Genomic DNA, 13,938 nt, shown 5'->3' with positions numbered 1-13,938 from the left:
GGCTGGGCAGAGCAGGCATCACGCAATGGGCCAGGGCACAGACCAACCCAGGGGAAACTGCAACACCCCCAGCACGGAGATGGAAAGTAATTACCAAACCTGGGGAGGACGTGGAGCCCAGCCCTACCTACTTGTTCTTGGAAATAAATTCCCCAGGTTGGCAGGACCTTCGAACTTAACCAGGCTCTCTAGCTGTGTGGGGAATACTGGTCCCATACTGGCCTGAGCCTCAGCTAACGAGCTCAGCTTCCTGCACAGTCGCTGCCCCAAGCCTCCACTGAAGGGCCCAGCTGAAGCTCTTTCCAGGGAGGATGAGTCCACTTTTCTCAGTAAGTCTCATACAATCACAGCCCATGGCCGAGTCTAAAGCCACATCTTCAAGCTGTTAAAACAAACCAGAAATGACTTAGCAAAAAAACCCCAAATAAACAAACAACCACACCACAAAAATCCTGCTGTGTTCCTTGATGGACAGTCAGGTCCATGGGTACACCAAGGAAAGCTAAAGGTCCCCAAAACCTCATGAAGTCAAAGACCAAAGCCAGCCAGCTGCAGACAGCATAGAGAGGTGCCAGCATGGTGCTGAGCAGGCAGCAGGCTGGCCCCATGGGCAGAGGCAGCGGGTTGCCCCATGGGGAAGGGCAGAGCCCACCTCTCTGCAGGCACCAGGATGCTGCTTGTGCTGAGAGCCCAAGTCCTGCCACGTATTTTGCACCCACCTCCACTGCAGAAGGGAGGCTGTGGGTGACAGGTCCCATGGAGATACTGAAAGACCATCTCTGAAAGAGGGGGGGTCCCCAACATCACAGCAACCTCCTCTCCCTGCCACTCTCCTGGGTGCAGCTTGGGGCTGCAGATCCAGGCTGAAAGATAGATAAAGCAGACATACGTGCCTTACCCCACAGCAGGATTGCCTCATCTTAAAACACCTCCAAAATCTTTCAGCTGCTCACTGGACACCCCATCCCACTTCTGCTCGTCTCCATCCCTGAGGCTTTCACCTGCTTCCTGAGCCCGAGGCAGCAGCAGCTCCCACAGACAGTTGACGGGTGCCGCTGGCAGCACTGTGGTTGTGACCAGCTCCCCCAGACTCACCCCGACGGGCATCCACTGCTGCTGCACATGGAAAAGCATCAACGTGCTGCTGAGACCAGAACTGTTCTTCCAGGGGGAAAAGGAGTGGTTATGGTCAACAGTCCATCCAAGCAGAAGCGGAGAGGGTGACCCCCAAAACCACACCCATACAGCAGCGACTCGGCCCAGGGGACACCAGCAGCAGCACCAGTCTGTGTGACCTGGCAGGGGGGATCAGCCCCTCCTCCGGGCTAGAGGAAAGTTCATGACTTCAGGGACTCCGAAGCCCACAGCAGAGCGAGCACCACTGCCTCAGCCAGCGGCTCTCAGCGGCACTTTAGGTTGCTCGGGTGCCCACCCCCCCTCTGCTCCCATTGTACCAATGCTCTCACCCATTTCCAACCAACACCAAGAGCTTTTCAGCACCAGGACACCCGAGCCCTCATTACAACCCCAAGGCCAGTAACAAGGCAGGAGGAAGGCCATCTGAATCCCTATATCAGGTGTCTCTGGGAAAGAGAAGAGGCAAGGCCCATTAAACATTGATTAGAGTCTCCCACAGCTGTGGCACAACCCTGACGTGCCCCAGCTGGTGACCAACCCACCACCAGGATGCTCCAAAGGGCCAGAAAGGGCTGAGCTACCCCCAAGTCTCAGCACCGGCTCACTGCTCACCCCAGCCCCTTGCTGTGCCCAGTTACTGGCCCAGGGCAAACTCTCAAGAAGACCCAGCTGCTCATGCATGTGAGGCAGAGGACAGGCAGACTCATTTCCTACCTTCAATTTGGTTTCATACTTTGGACAGCAGCGCCCAGAGGTGAGGCACTTGCCCCACACATCACCCACAGAGCACCAGCCACCCGGCAAGAAGGAGGCAGGGGCTCTGCCACGCTGTGGGCAAACTCAAGCTGCTGCCACCATCTGCTCCACCAGGCTGGAGCAGCCTCTTTTTCTGTTGTTTCGGTAATGCTGTGCATAACAATAGCTCTCTGACATGTCAGTGTTTTTCGGAAGCCACGTGTGTGAACACAGTGGGGCCAGACACCCCGATACTCACAAACTGCCGCCGCAGCTTGGTCTTGACGCGCTCAGCCTTCGTCTCCACCGGGTGGACGGCATAGCTGAGGGACCCCAGGTGGTTGTCGACAGACAGGCTCTTCCTCATGTAGAAGGAGCGGGTGCGGAAGTAGCTGAACGGGGCATCCTCCACCGCTGTGCCAAGCTGGGGGGTCCTGGGGGGGTCCGTGCAGTCGTCCTCCAGCCGCCAGGCTTCCCCTGGGGAGCAGAAGGACATGCCACCCCATCAGAGCTGCAGCCCGAGCCATGGCCTGCCCCTCCAGCCCACTGGAGGGGATGCCCAGTGGATAGCCTGGACGCCTCTGCCCATCCCACCCCCCCAGCACATCACGGGGTACAGGTGCTGCAGAGCCCCCTCCCCAGCGTGCGTCAGAGGGCACATCCCTGCCTCAAGACCCTGCGTACCCCTGGCCCCTGCCTGCCCCGGGCAACAGCCGCTGCTCCCACCGTGTCCAGCCTCATGTCCCCACAGTCCCAACATCTTCCTGTCAGGAATCGGTCAAATACAGCTGAGCACAATGATGACCTGGCCAGAGTCAGGGCCTCCAGGCACCCCTGCAGTATAAATATTATTAATCAGAAAAATCAGCAGACCAAAATCCTAATACTTAAAAACTTCCTGCTATTTAACTCTAGTAGGGTTATCCCATTTAAAAGGGTCATTTATAAAGAAATAAAAAATGTCACTTGTTCTTCATCACTCCAAGTCCAATCAGACATTCCACACTAAAAGAAAATGGTTTGGGGGTGTGGGGGGGTGTTAAATAATAAATAAAGAATAAAAAATTCCACAATCAGAATCACACATATATTTTTGCTGCTGTCGTTAATGCTACACACCTGTATCAGATCTCTCTTATGCAGGTACTCACATGCTCTGTACTTGGTGATGAGAATAAATCTTGCTTTGTGAATGGAAAAACTGAGGCACTACTACTGTTTCAAACTGCAGAAGGATTTACTGCCACCTCCTTCTCCAGAAAACTCTTTATGGCATGGCCAAGAGCAAACCAACAGCCAGCCCAAGGACAGAAAGCAGACCTCTGGTCTCCTCAAGCTCCACCAGCCCATCGCCAGCAGCAAAACCTCACTGATGCTGAGAAAGCAGCGGCAGCAGAGGACAGTCGGCACCCTGCAGAGCTGGTGCTCACAGGGTAGGACTGACCATATTTCATGGCAACAGGAAGGAAAAAGAGCCAAAACACAATAGGAAATGTCTCCATAATATCACCGCTCTGCTCTTTTCCAAGCAGCCTGGATGCCATATGCCAAGCTCACCTTTACATCTGGACTTTGTCCTGCCTCCCACTCCCCAGCCAAAATGAATTCTCAATAGCCATAACAAATAAACAGTTAAACCCTCGTGCTCAATTCTTGTCAAAATCATCAATTATTAGCCACTGCAGACCAAAAGGGCATTTCACATGATTGTCTTCAGAAATTCTCCCCCTCCTGCAGCCTCTTTCCAAAGCAAAATAATTCACCTGTTTTCTGAAAAACCCAGCATCCTTGGGCATGAATGACCATGACCCTGCTCTGCCAGGGCTGAGGAGAGAAGTACTTCCAGAGTTTAAAGCAAATAAAGAAAGGCCTTAAGGTAAAAACTAGTCACAGAGTGAGTGAAGTCTAGTTTACCCGGCAAGGCTGTGGGTTTGACATTGAGTATGATGAGAGACAGGTTGGACACTGCAGCCTCAGAGCAGCAACCGGCCACTCCATCTTCTGTGTCTCAACAGAAGCGTCTCTTCCCCAAGCTCCCTGAGCTTTTTAAGTGTAAAGACAGATCACTGTGTGCGAAGTCCTGCCAGTGGATCTGAAGGCACCAAATTGAAACCATCAGAAGTGAGAGGGCAAGAGGGAAGAGAGAAAGGCAGAGAGCTTAAAAAAGTGAACAAAGAGGCAACCTGGAGCACAGCACTACCTAGCCTCACATCTTTTTTTTTCCCTCCCCTACTTTCAATTTAATAAGCTGCTTCTGCTCCTCTCCAAATGTCAACTCATACAACACAGGAACTGCTGTTTGAAAGCTGTGATTATTCAACGCACAAACACGTCAATCGGAGCCCAGATCCAGACTGCCACCACGAGAGAGCATTGCTGCGGGGACGCAGCAGCAAACACCGCGATGCAGGCACTGACCCTGGGAGGAGACCCACCCAACACACAGGAAAAGTGCACATGGAAGGAGGAACCAGCCCCGGTGCCCCCACGCCCACCTGTGACAGCTCAGCCACCACCCACACCACGCTGCGTCCCCGAGGCTGCCTGCCCCCGGCCCCACAGCACGCCCAGGCGCAGCCACCACTGCCCTGGTGCCCCAGGTGAGGGATGGTCCGGGCTGTGTGATGAACACAGCCCAGCTGCCAGGGCACAAGGGAGAGGACAGCCACCTGCCGTACGCACTCCTCTGTACAGGGCACCCCTCCCAAGGATGAGGAGTCATCATTTCAACCCTCACAAACCAACTGGATCCCCTTAATCTCACTTATCCCGGTTTCCCAAGGACTTTGCTGCTCCTGGTCTCCTCTCTCCAAGGGGCTACAAGCAGCTGCATCCTCCAGCGCAGTCCTGGAGCTGGACTAGATGCTGAGCTGCTCCCTGGCCTGCCTGAGAGGTGAGATCCTCCCCAAACCTCTCCCCAGCTTGAGCAGAAGGGCTACAGGGAGCCACAGCATACAAAGCCAGGACCTTGTCGACCCCAAAAAGCTTTTCTACATGCTGAAAGAGCTTGTTCCCAATTTTTACCAAACAAGTAAATCAATGATCAAGCTGAGAACAGTCAGAAGTGCAAGATCAGTAAGTCCCTGGAGAGGAAATGCTACAAAAATGAGCAAGCCCAGAAGCTGGAGGCCAATCATCCTTATGCTCTTCTGCCTTGAAGCTGCTCATCTCTCTGCCACCCAGAGCTATGCCCAGTGACATCAGCACCTCTAAAAGTTTAACCATCTTCTTGGGCTTGGCAGTAATGATTGCTGGAAAGTCTTTCATCTTTCTGGATCTAAGTGTTGGGGAGGACATGCACCGAAGGATAGAGGGGGCAGCAGGGACAGAGACCCACTGCCTCTCCAGGACTACTCCTCTCAGCACAGACAGGCTAATCCCTCAGCTGCTGAGAGCATCACTAAAGGTTTTCCTCAGCACAGGCTGGTGTAAAAAGGCTTGTCTGTTCCTTTTGCAGGGGGAGTGGCAACATTGCCCAGGTATGAGGCTGAAGCCTCAGAGCCAGGAGTCTTCCTCTCGTTAAACAGTGTGCCACCAGGGAGAAGAGCACAGGAACCAGTACCACTTCCCAGCTGAAAGCACAGGATGGGCATCTCTGCAAGCAAAGCTGTTTCCAGAGGGGCCCGTATGCCCACACTAAATTCAACAGAGATGCAAGATTGACACTCATGAAGACGTTGTGGAAGGCCACCCAAAACATCCCTGGGAGTACTAGGATAATTAACTCCAGGGTCCTGGTCTAAGCTCAAATTCAACCGCTTCCTTTCAGCTTCTTTCTTTTCATCCCATGGCAGTAACTCCCAATAAGGTCACACAACTGTGCTACAAGTTAGCTTCTTCCCAGCTTCACAGTGGGGCATGGAGACAGTTTCTGAAGAGCTCAGCATGCTGCACGACAGACAAGGGAAAGAGGAGGTAGCGAAGAGCTCCAGCGTTGTCTGCTCCTTCCAGGTGCAAGGCCAAGGGAACTGCAAGGCGTCAGGCATGCAAAACACACGCAGCGACACATGCAGGCTGGCAGGTAAGAGCTGCAGGCAACCAAAGAAACCCCTGCCTGCTGCAGAACGAAGAGGAGAGAGAGCAATGAAAAGTGTTTCTTAGGCCCACCCCTAAAACTCCACAGGGACACAGAAGGGCAGACAAACAAAAGCATTTCTCTGTGCTGCCAGCACGTGTGAAATCTCTTGGCACACTGCAAAACGTGACACCAAGTGGATAATAGTTTGGATAAGGCAGACACTGCCCATGCCCCTGTTCAGTCAAGCTCCATTTGCTCTTGCCTCCCCCTCACCACATCCCAAGCTCACGGCCGTTACCAGGCAAGGGGGTGAAGGATGGAGACAGAGAGCTCAGGGCCTGTCCCAGCTGACTACACCACCACTTGTTGTGGCTTACCCCAAGGGGAACACAAAACCAGACCAACAGGAAACCCAGGCCTGTTCATTGGCCCAGCCAGGTGCCTGGCTCGCTAAATGAGAAGGAAGGTTGGTTTTGAGAGAAGGAGAAGGTTTGGCAGGCTCAGTTCCTCTGTCCATCCTTGGGGTCCAACTTCCCTGACAGGCACCTTGGTGTCTGCACAAGGACCTGCACAGGAGTTGTGGTGCCACAGCGTGACAATCTCCTGTGACCTTCCCCAGAGTGACAGGGCACTCCCCTCCTGCAGCACTGCCACGCTGGAACCATGGGACACGAAGCAAAAAGCTGGGGAAGACATCCCAGCGGTCAGATAAGGATGTCACGTCTCATCCACACCACAAACAGCTTCTCCACCTTGCCTGGCAGCTCCTCTGTGGTGGCCGCCAGGGCAGCAGCAAGCCAAGGTGAGGTTTCTTCCCCACAGAGCAAGCAAACTCTCCCACAAACAGCCCCGCTCCTGCCAAAGTCTCACATCCCTGCAGGTGAGCCTCTTCCTGAGGTGGTTTCGGCCATGTGTCCCCTGATGCAGCTGCAGGTGGTGGCACCTGCTCAAAGCAAATTCACAAGTTCTTTAAAGAAAGGATCTCCTCTCCCTCCTGACACACTCCAGCCCAGCTATCATTCATAAATACTTGTGGGAATCCCGCTTTCCTCATCAGCATACCGGGGCTTGTTAACCTCCTGCGCCACGTGCTGTTCCACTCTTGTCCTGCTGTCCAGATGTCAACACACTGCTAGCAGTGCAATCTCTTTTTTTTTCCCCTCCATGCTAGCATGCTGATAACTTTAATGAGTAGCTAATTAGCAGTTCCTAACCTAACTGAGTATCAAGGAGCCAGGAAAAGCACCTGGGAGGATCTGGACAGAGAACAACTCATTCATTCATCCAAGGCTCTGGCTGTGGAGGAAGTCTTCCAACCTATGAGGGTTTTTACACACCTCCTCTTCTTGGCATCGTAGGCACCTTCCAGCCTACGAATAAAGAAACACCCTGAATACTTGTTACATGCAATCAGGGCTCTTCCTTACACCCACTGTGCAGGGAGGGCTGTGCACAGGGTTTGCTCTAGGGTGGCTGTTCTGCAGCGTACCAGCATGTCTGCACTCACATGAGAGGAGGCGTTTGCAGCAGAAGGTGATGAGGTTTGCAGTGGGTCTGACTCACACGGGGACTTCATCCCATGGTCCAACACCAGCCTCCCACTCCCTCCCTCTGCCCCCAGCACAGCTCCCTGGAAGCACCAGCACACCAACCAGGGACCTGCCAGGTGTAGAAGGGTGCCCTGGATGCTGTGCTCTTCACAGTGGATGCTCTCTCAGGCACAAGTCCTGCAAAGCCCTTTGTTTTGCCCTCTACCAGGGGCAGATCTCCACCATTTATTCAGGTCTGTCCTTGCAAATCATGATGCAGAAAACCCGGAGGGCTCACAAAACCTCAGAAGCTATCTTCCATTCCAAGCAATGGAGTTGCCTGCAATTACCTACCCATTCACAAGTGCCCCAACCCTTCACGTCCCCAGGACCCAGCTACACAAGCGTTCCCAAAGGAATTCCTCCCATACCAAGACCCACTCTGACAACTTGATGGGCTGAAAAGAAAACCATGGGTCCCACACAGAGCGGAGAGCAGTCGCTTGGGTACTGCAGCGCACACAGGAGCACCACTGAGACAAGCGCAGCAGGATGGGCTCAGCGACGTGCCAAGATCTGCTCTGTGCACAACTTTCAGGAGAATTAGTAGCACCAGGAAATGAAACACAGCCTGCAGAGCATTAAAATTAATCCAGGGTTTGGACAGCTGCTCTGCTGGGTACCTCACAGTGATCTGACTGCAAGCAGGTTAAAAAAAAAAAACAAAAATAAAAAAAAAATCCAAGGATGCTGTTTGAATGGAGCTGCTTTATGTAAGGATTTTATTTAGCACTGGATTGTCAGCCCAGGCTTGCAGGCCTTATCTTTGTTTCAGGGCTAATAATCCCTTTCTTTCCACATCATTTTTATGGCCCCAGTGTAATTCCACTGGCACCAAAAGCACTGAAACACTTTGGCCATCAACGGTTTTGCCAATAAACTTGTTCAGAGCAGCTGGCCCAAGCATATTAGTATCATCAGGAGCAGCACAGGAGTAGAACATGATAAAACCCCTCAGCTGACCTGAAGGCACACTACCAGGCTGGGGAGTATTTGCTACAGCAAATCCCCACCCCAGGCCAGGTCCATGGAAAAGCACAGCAGTGCCGTGCTCTGGCACCACTCCCAATGGGGATCAGCAATGAGCACCCTGAAGCCACTTCACACCACAGGAAAGAGGCACTTTGGGCTGTTGCAGAGGCCAAAGAGTCACTGAGGCAGCAGCTCACCCCAGCACATGCAGCCAGGAGATACAGCTCACCCAGAGGCAGAGGGCTCAGAGCATCATCTCCCTGCACTGGGCTTTCATGAGCCAACTCCACTTTTTCATCAATGGAATATGAAAGATGGGGAGATTTAAGTAACAGACTCAAAGGCTCAGAGAGAGGCAAAAAACCCCTAAACCTCATCAAGAAGGGCTGGTTTTGCAGCAGGATAAACCTCACACAGACTGGAATTGCATTTATTTTGTTATTTGTGCCCCTGGAGAAGCAGGAAAGATTTGCTAGAATTTTTCAGGCCCTCTGGCAGAAAAGGCTGGAAGCTCACACTCACCGGTAGAAGGGACTGTGCAGCCTTTCTGGCAGTCAGAGCCCGAGTGCTTCTTGTAGGGCTTCTGCTCCGGCATCTCCTCCCTGTACGCCGTGGAGTCGAGGAGGGGAAGCCTGCTCAGGACCGGGGACTGCGGGATGCTGGGCAGCGTTCGGGACTTCCCCAGGAGCGGTCGCTGCAGCTTTCTGTCCAGAGACCTTGAGGGGAGAAAACACAGGGCATAGCCCTTTCAGGAGGTGGGATGGCCTCTTCAAGCCAGGACCCTTCTGTAACACACAATGCTGGACCACTGGACCGAGAGCATACAGTCCTTCCCAACACCAAGCTGCACCCTTCGTTTGCAAAGCTGCTACTCTTTCAGTAATGCCTTCTCCCTTTGCCAGTGTATTTTAATTAGAATTTTCATCTTGAGCTCCAAGCCACAATCAGCATAAACAGCACATAAAGCATTCTAGCACCCACCCCACCTCAAAACTCACAAATAATCAGAATTAAGCAAATAAAGAAACCAGAGGGTTCAAGACTGAAGTGACACAAATTGCCTTTTAAGAGAGTAAAAACCCCACTGAGCATCATCTGAGACACCAGAATGCTTTTTGTGGTGGGAACCAAGTCACTCAAGGGTCCCAGGAACATGTGCTGTACGGAAGGTCAAAGAATCAGTCAGGTTGGAAAAGACCCTTGGGATCATCAAGTCCAACCATCAGCCCTACTCCACAACTCCCATACACCACATCCCCCAACATCTCATCTAAATAACCCTTAAACACATCCAGGGATGGTGACTCCACCAGTCACCAGGTCCAGACTAGAGCAAGACAGACTCAGGCAGCAGGCACTGTAGAGTCCACAAAGGTGTCATGAAACATGTAGAAACCCAAGTTCAAGGTCTCTGTGGGGTCAAAACTCAACTGACTCTGATGAGAGGGCTTAAAAGCTGCAGGGGTGACCAAGACACACATCAGCACTACCATCTCCTCCAAAACCCCAGAGTCTGCTGAGCCCTGTAGTGGGGCATGGGAGCAGGTTCCCTTGTCTCCTGCTTCACCCCACAGCCTCCCCCAAGGGATGGTCCTCAGGTCTCATCCTTGGGGATGATGCTGGCCCAGGCCACGAGGCAAAGATCCCAGAAATGTGATAAAAAGGAACAGATGCCCAGCACTGTCGTGGTGTGAGGAGAGGCGGAGGGATCGCCCTGTGCCTGGCGAGGGCTATGAGCTGGGATCACCCCGAGGCTGTTCTGTGTTCCCCACCATCACAGAGCCCACACCTGTGCCTGGACAGGGCTCAGCAAAGGGCCCCTCCTCACACCAGACTGTTCCTGAATCTCATACTGAATGGTACAAAACCTTCAAATTTCCATCCACAATTCAATTCTTAGCTGGTTTATGCTCATTTGTTCTTGTGCCAATATTAACCTTTAGCTTAAATAATTATTCCCCCTCTCCAGTGTCTGCTCCCATGATTAATTTCCTTTACACCACAGTCACAGCCCCTTTCGGCCTGCGTTTTTCTAGGCTGATTAAGGCAAATTCTTTCAGCCTCCTCTCACAAAATGAGCTTTCATTCCCCGTGGTTGTTTCCACACCCTTTGCTTGCCCTCCCTCCAGCTCGGACCCTGCACCCTCCACCCATCCCAGAGCATCTCACAGAGCTGAGCTCCTGGTGCAGACAGCAGGGCGAGCGCTCTGCCTCCCTGCACACCACAGCACTAAATTTTATCCCATTTCCACTAAGCTGGTCCTCAAGGTCACACAGAGAGAGTCTATCATGTAAAAGCTCCTGATCCTCATCAGCAGCCTGTCACCACTATGTTTATTATGATCGTTTTTCACTCCCTTTACAAATGTAACAGCAGCTCCCAACTAGTGCTGGCGTCTGATGTAATTCACAGGTGAGCAGCAAGGCAGGGGCCAGGCAGAGCTCCGCACTGTGCAGTCATCTCCTGCGGGATGGTTATGCCTGATGGCCACAGCAACGGACACAGGCAGCACTCGGGTTCAGGGCAGGAGCCCCAGGTACGACACAGCCCCTGTGCTCACCATCAGGGCCCCTTACCCAGACCCTAAAAGATGCGTCCATCAGAGCAAGGTTGGGGACCATGTTTTGACGTTTAGGTTCAGAAATTTATTAATTTCTGCATTAATTGCATTCACCCTTGATTCCTGGATGATGCTGCTCTGCTCCACAGAGCTGCTGCTGAGCAGCTGCAGGGACAGCACTGCCCCAGCAATGCAGAGGGTGCTGCAGCTGCAGAGACACACAGCACCATCCTGCCCACTCCAAGCCCCATGCTTCACTTGCCTCGACATGAAAACAAGCTATGCCAGGAGATACAAAGCCCGAATTAGCATCCTGAGTTGTTTCTATTTCAGTAAAGCGTATGTACGTCTCATTGTAACACATTTCACTGGCACAAGACAACAGGGATGTAAGTTAACACATCGCTGTGCTGCATAAATGAGTCCTGGGCTCTGCCAGAGTTCAAAATATTCCTTTTTTCTTGCATAAATCTCGGTGCTTTAAAACACACCTGCTTATAGCTCCATCACCCGCAGAATGGCATTAGCATTTTAAGTGCCAACTTCCCTTTGTGCCTACAGTTCCACTCACACGGATCACATGGGGGTAAAAAGGGAAGAATCCACACCCTTAGAGGAGCAATTGTTAAGCTGCATAGCTACAGACAATGATTTATATCAGAAAGAGCAAAGCAACTAGAAACCCCTTTAGATCTGAAATCTGAACTTGAATTCCCACGCACACTCTGGTTCTGTGGATTTACCATCCTATGCACAACTCCAGAGACCTCAGTAGCAACTGTCAGCAGGGAAACTGATGCCACGGGGAAATCACATTGCATCTACATATGCTTCCCAGGAAGGCTCCACAGCTAGCCGCTATCAAGGATGCCACATCCCATTAGTAAAGATCCCTGATGGATTGTAAAGCTCAATTAGAAAAGCCATAATAGACCCTGTTACAGTCTATATTTAGCTGCTGTTCAGCATTTTGGTAGAAAGGAGAGCACATAATCAAGTCTTGACAAGGGTGGAAAAATCCTTCTGGCTCCATGCAAGAGCTCAGGCAGGAGCGCAGCGACAGCTCCATCAGTCCCAGTCCGCAGCCAGATGGGGAAATGTGAGAACAGTCACCAGGGCTGGTCCCCTGCCACCAGCCCAGGGGAGAGCTGCAGGGCGATAGCTGGTTGTGCCAGGCAGGGTGCAAGCCCAGCAGACTGCTCCAGCATCCCCCACCCCAGCCCCTGCCTGTGGCACCCAGGGAACACGGGTGCTACTTCCCCAGGCTTTTATTGAAAGCAAACAGGATAAAAAAAAAAAAAAAAAAAAACCATGACAAAAAAAAAAGGAAAAAAAAATGGGGGGGCAAAACACATCTCAAAAGCTGCAAAGCTGAACCCTGTGTCTGGTGCCTTCCCCATGGCGATGTCCTTACTGGATGGCTTCTCCATCACCCCAGGGAGAAAGGGGAAGGGCTGAGCAGAGATAAAGGGAAGGGACAGAGAAAAGGTTGATGCAAATTAAACCAGAGAAAGTCAGATCCTCCTGCAAGCAACTGCACACACACACACACACCCCACCCCACCCAGCCTGTCCTCCCTGCTTATTTTGATGTGGGAGAACTGCTCTCCAAAGGGCACTTCCCAGCCCAACCTAGAGAGGACAGAGTCTCCAGCTTACCCAGGGGAAGTATGGAAGAGTTACCACACCAGGCAAAACCAGGACAGCAGAAATCCAGCAACACAACAGAGATAGCAAGCAGGAGGGGAAAAAAAACCCTTAAACTCACTACTCCCACAATCCAAAAAGAACCCCAATAAACCTCACCGATCTACACAATTTCTCAGAGAACTGAGCAAGAAAACCTTCCTCACATCTCCTGGAAATGCCTGAGGATGATGAACCTCCAGAGATGTCCCATCCCTGGGAAGAGGGAAGCCCTTGTCCTGCCACAGCACTCAGTCCCAGCAGCTCTCAGTCAAACCCAAATGTGCACTGTGCTAATCCATCTCCCCCCAGCCTTCCCAGAGCCAGGCTGCTCATGGAAAATAGGAAGGAGAGAAGGAGGTTAAGCCAGGGAGCAAGGCTAAAGAGGGAGAAGGGCAGAGCCGGGCACCAGATGATCCGGACTTTGCTTGCCGGCTCCAAAGCTGTGGCTTAGCGACAACCTAAAATGCAAGGCGATTTCCAAGCTCCAAGGGGAACAATGCACGTCTCAAAGAGCTCACGGCCCCAAAACACAAATAAGGATTCAAAAAAAGAAGATTGAGAAGCCAAATGGCTGCTGCTCCTCCTGCAGGACCGCACACCATTTCACAGGTAATTGTGGGTGGCCTCTCCACAGCCCGGTCAATTAGTTCACTAAATCTGCCCAGCAAAGGCAGCTTATAAAGCTGAAGGTTTGGGGAAGAACGGCTAAATGAGGTACTGAGATTAGCCCGGGACTGACGGAGGATGGCAGGGATAGGGGCCAGGAGAGCCTGGTTATTGCAAAGGGACACACTCCCAGATCTTCCCAGCTGGTGGCTGCTCCTGCCTGTAACACGCTGCTCAGTCTGCTCCTCCGAGGAGGTGTAACTTAGCAACCTGACCTTATAAACTCAGCAAAGGTTTCAGCTGGATTCGGGAAAATGAGAGATGCTACAAGCCAGGAGGAGCAACTACCCACCCCAATCCTCTCTTGGACTGGGGCAAGGACAGATGCACCACTGCTCGGGGAAGAGGATGAAGGCGGTGTGCACCTCCTCTGCAGCCTGGACCACACAGCCTCTTACCACAAGCAGTGGCTGCAAAATTGAAAAAAAGAAACAAAACACCCACATTCATTCCCTGAAACATCTTGCAGAGACCCAACTGGGTATAAGGCGACAGGCACAAGGGGACAGCACATATTCTGAAGAGCTCACAGCCCCAAAAGGCAAACAAAGACTCAAAAATTCCTGGAGAA

General features: G+C 52.2%; 1 protein-coding gene across 8 annotated transcripts in view; it reads right to left on the bottom strand.

The window, feature by feature from the left end:
* LOC113485713 (ankyrin repeat and fibronectin type-III domain-containing protein 1-like) overlaps positions 1–13,938 on the bottom strand; it is a 255,680-nt gene that overhangs the window by 170,690 nt on the left and 71,052 nt on the right. For all 8 annotated transcript variants that reach the window (XM_026859096.1, XM_026859100.1, XM_026859099.1 and 5 more), the window contains 2 exons: positions 8,974–9,167; positions 2,132–2,349 (listed from right to left, as the gene is read on the bottom strand). In XM_026859096.1, coding sequence (XP_026714897.1) covers positions 2,132–2,349; positions 8,974–9,167 — 412 coding nt within the window. The remainder of the gene's footprint in view (positions 1–2,131; positions 2,350–8,973; positions 9,168–13,938) is intronic.

Source organism: Athene cunicularia (assembly GCF_003259725.1).
Source record: "Athene cunicularia isolate RWA chromosome 14 unlocalized genomic scaffold, athCun1 chr14_part1, whole genome shotgun sequence".
Taxonomy (NCBI): Eukaryota; Metazoa; Chordata; class Aves; order Strigiformes; family Strigidae; genus Athene; species Athene cunicularia.
Note: the sequence above shows the minus strand (reverse complement) of the source record. Positions and strands in the feature narration are given on the sequence as shown.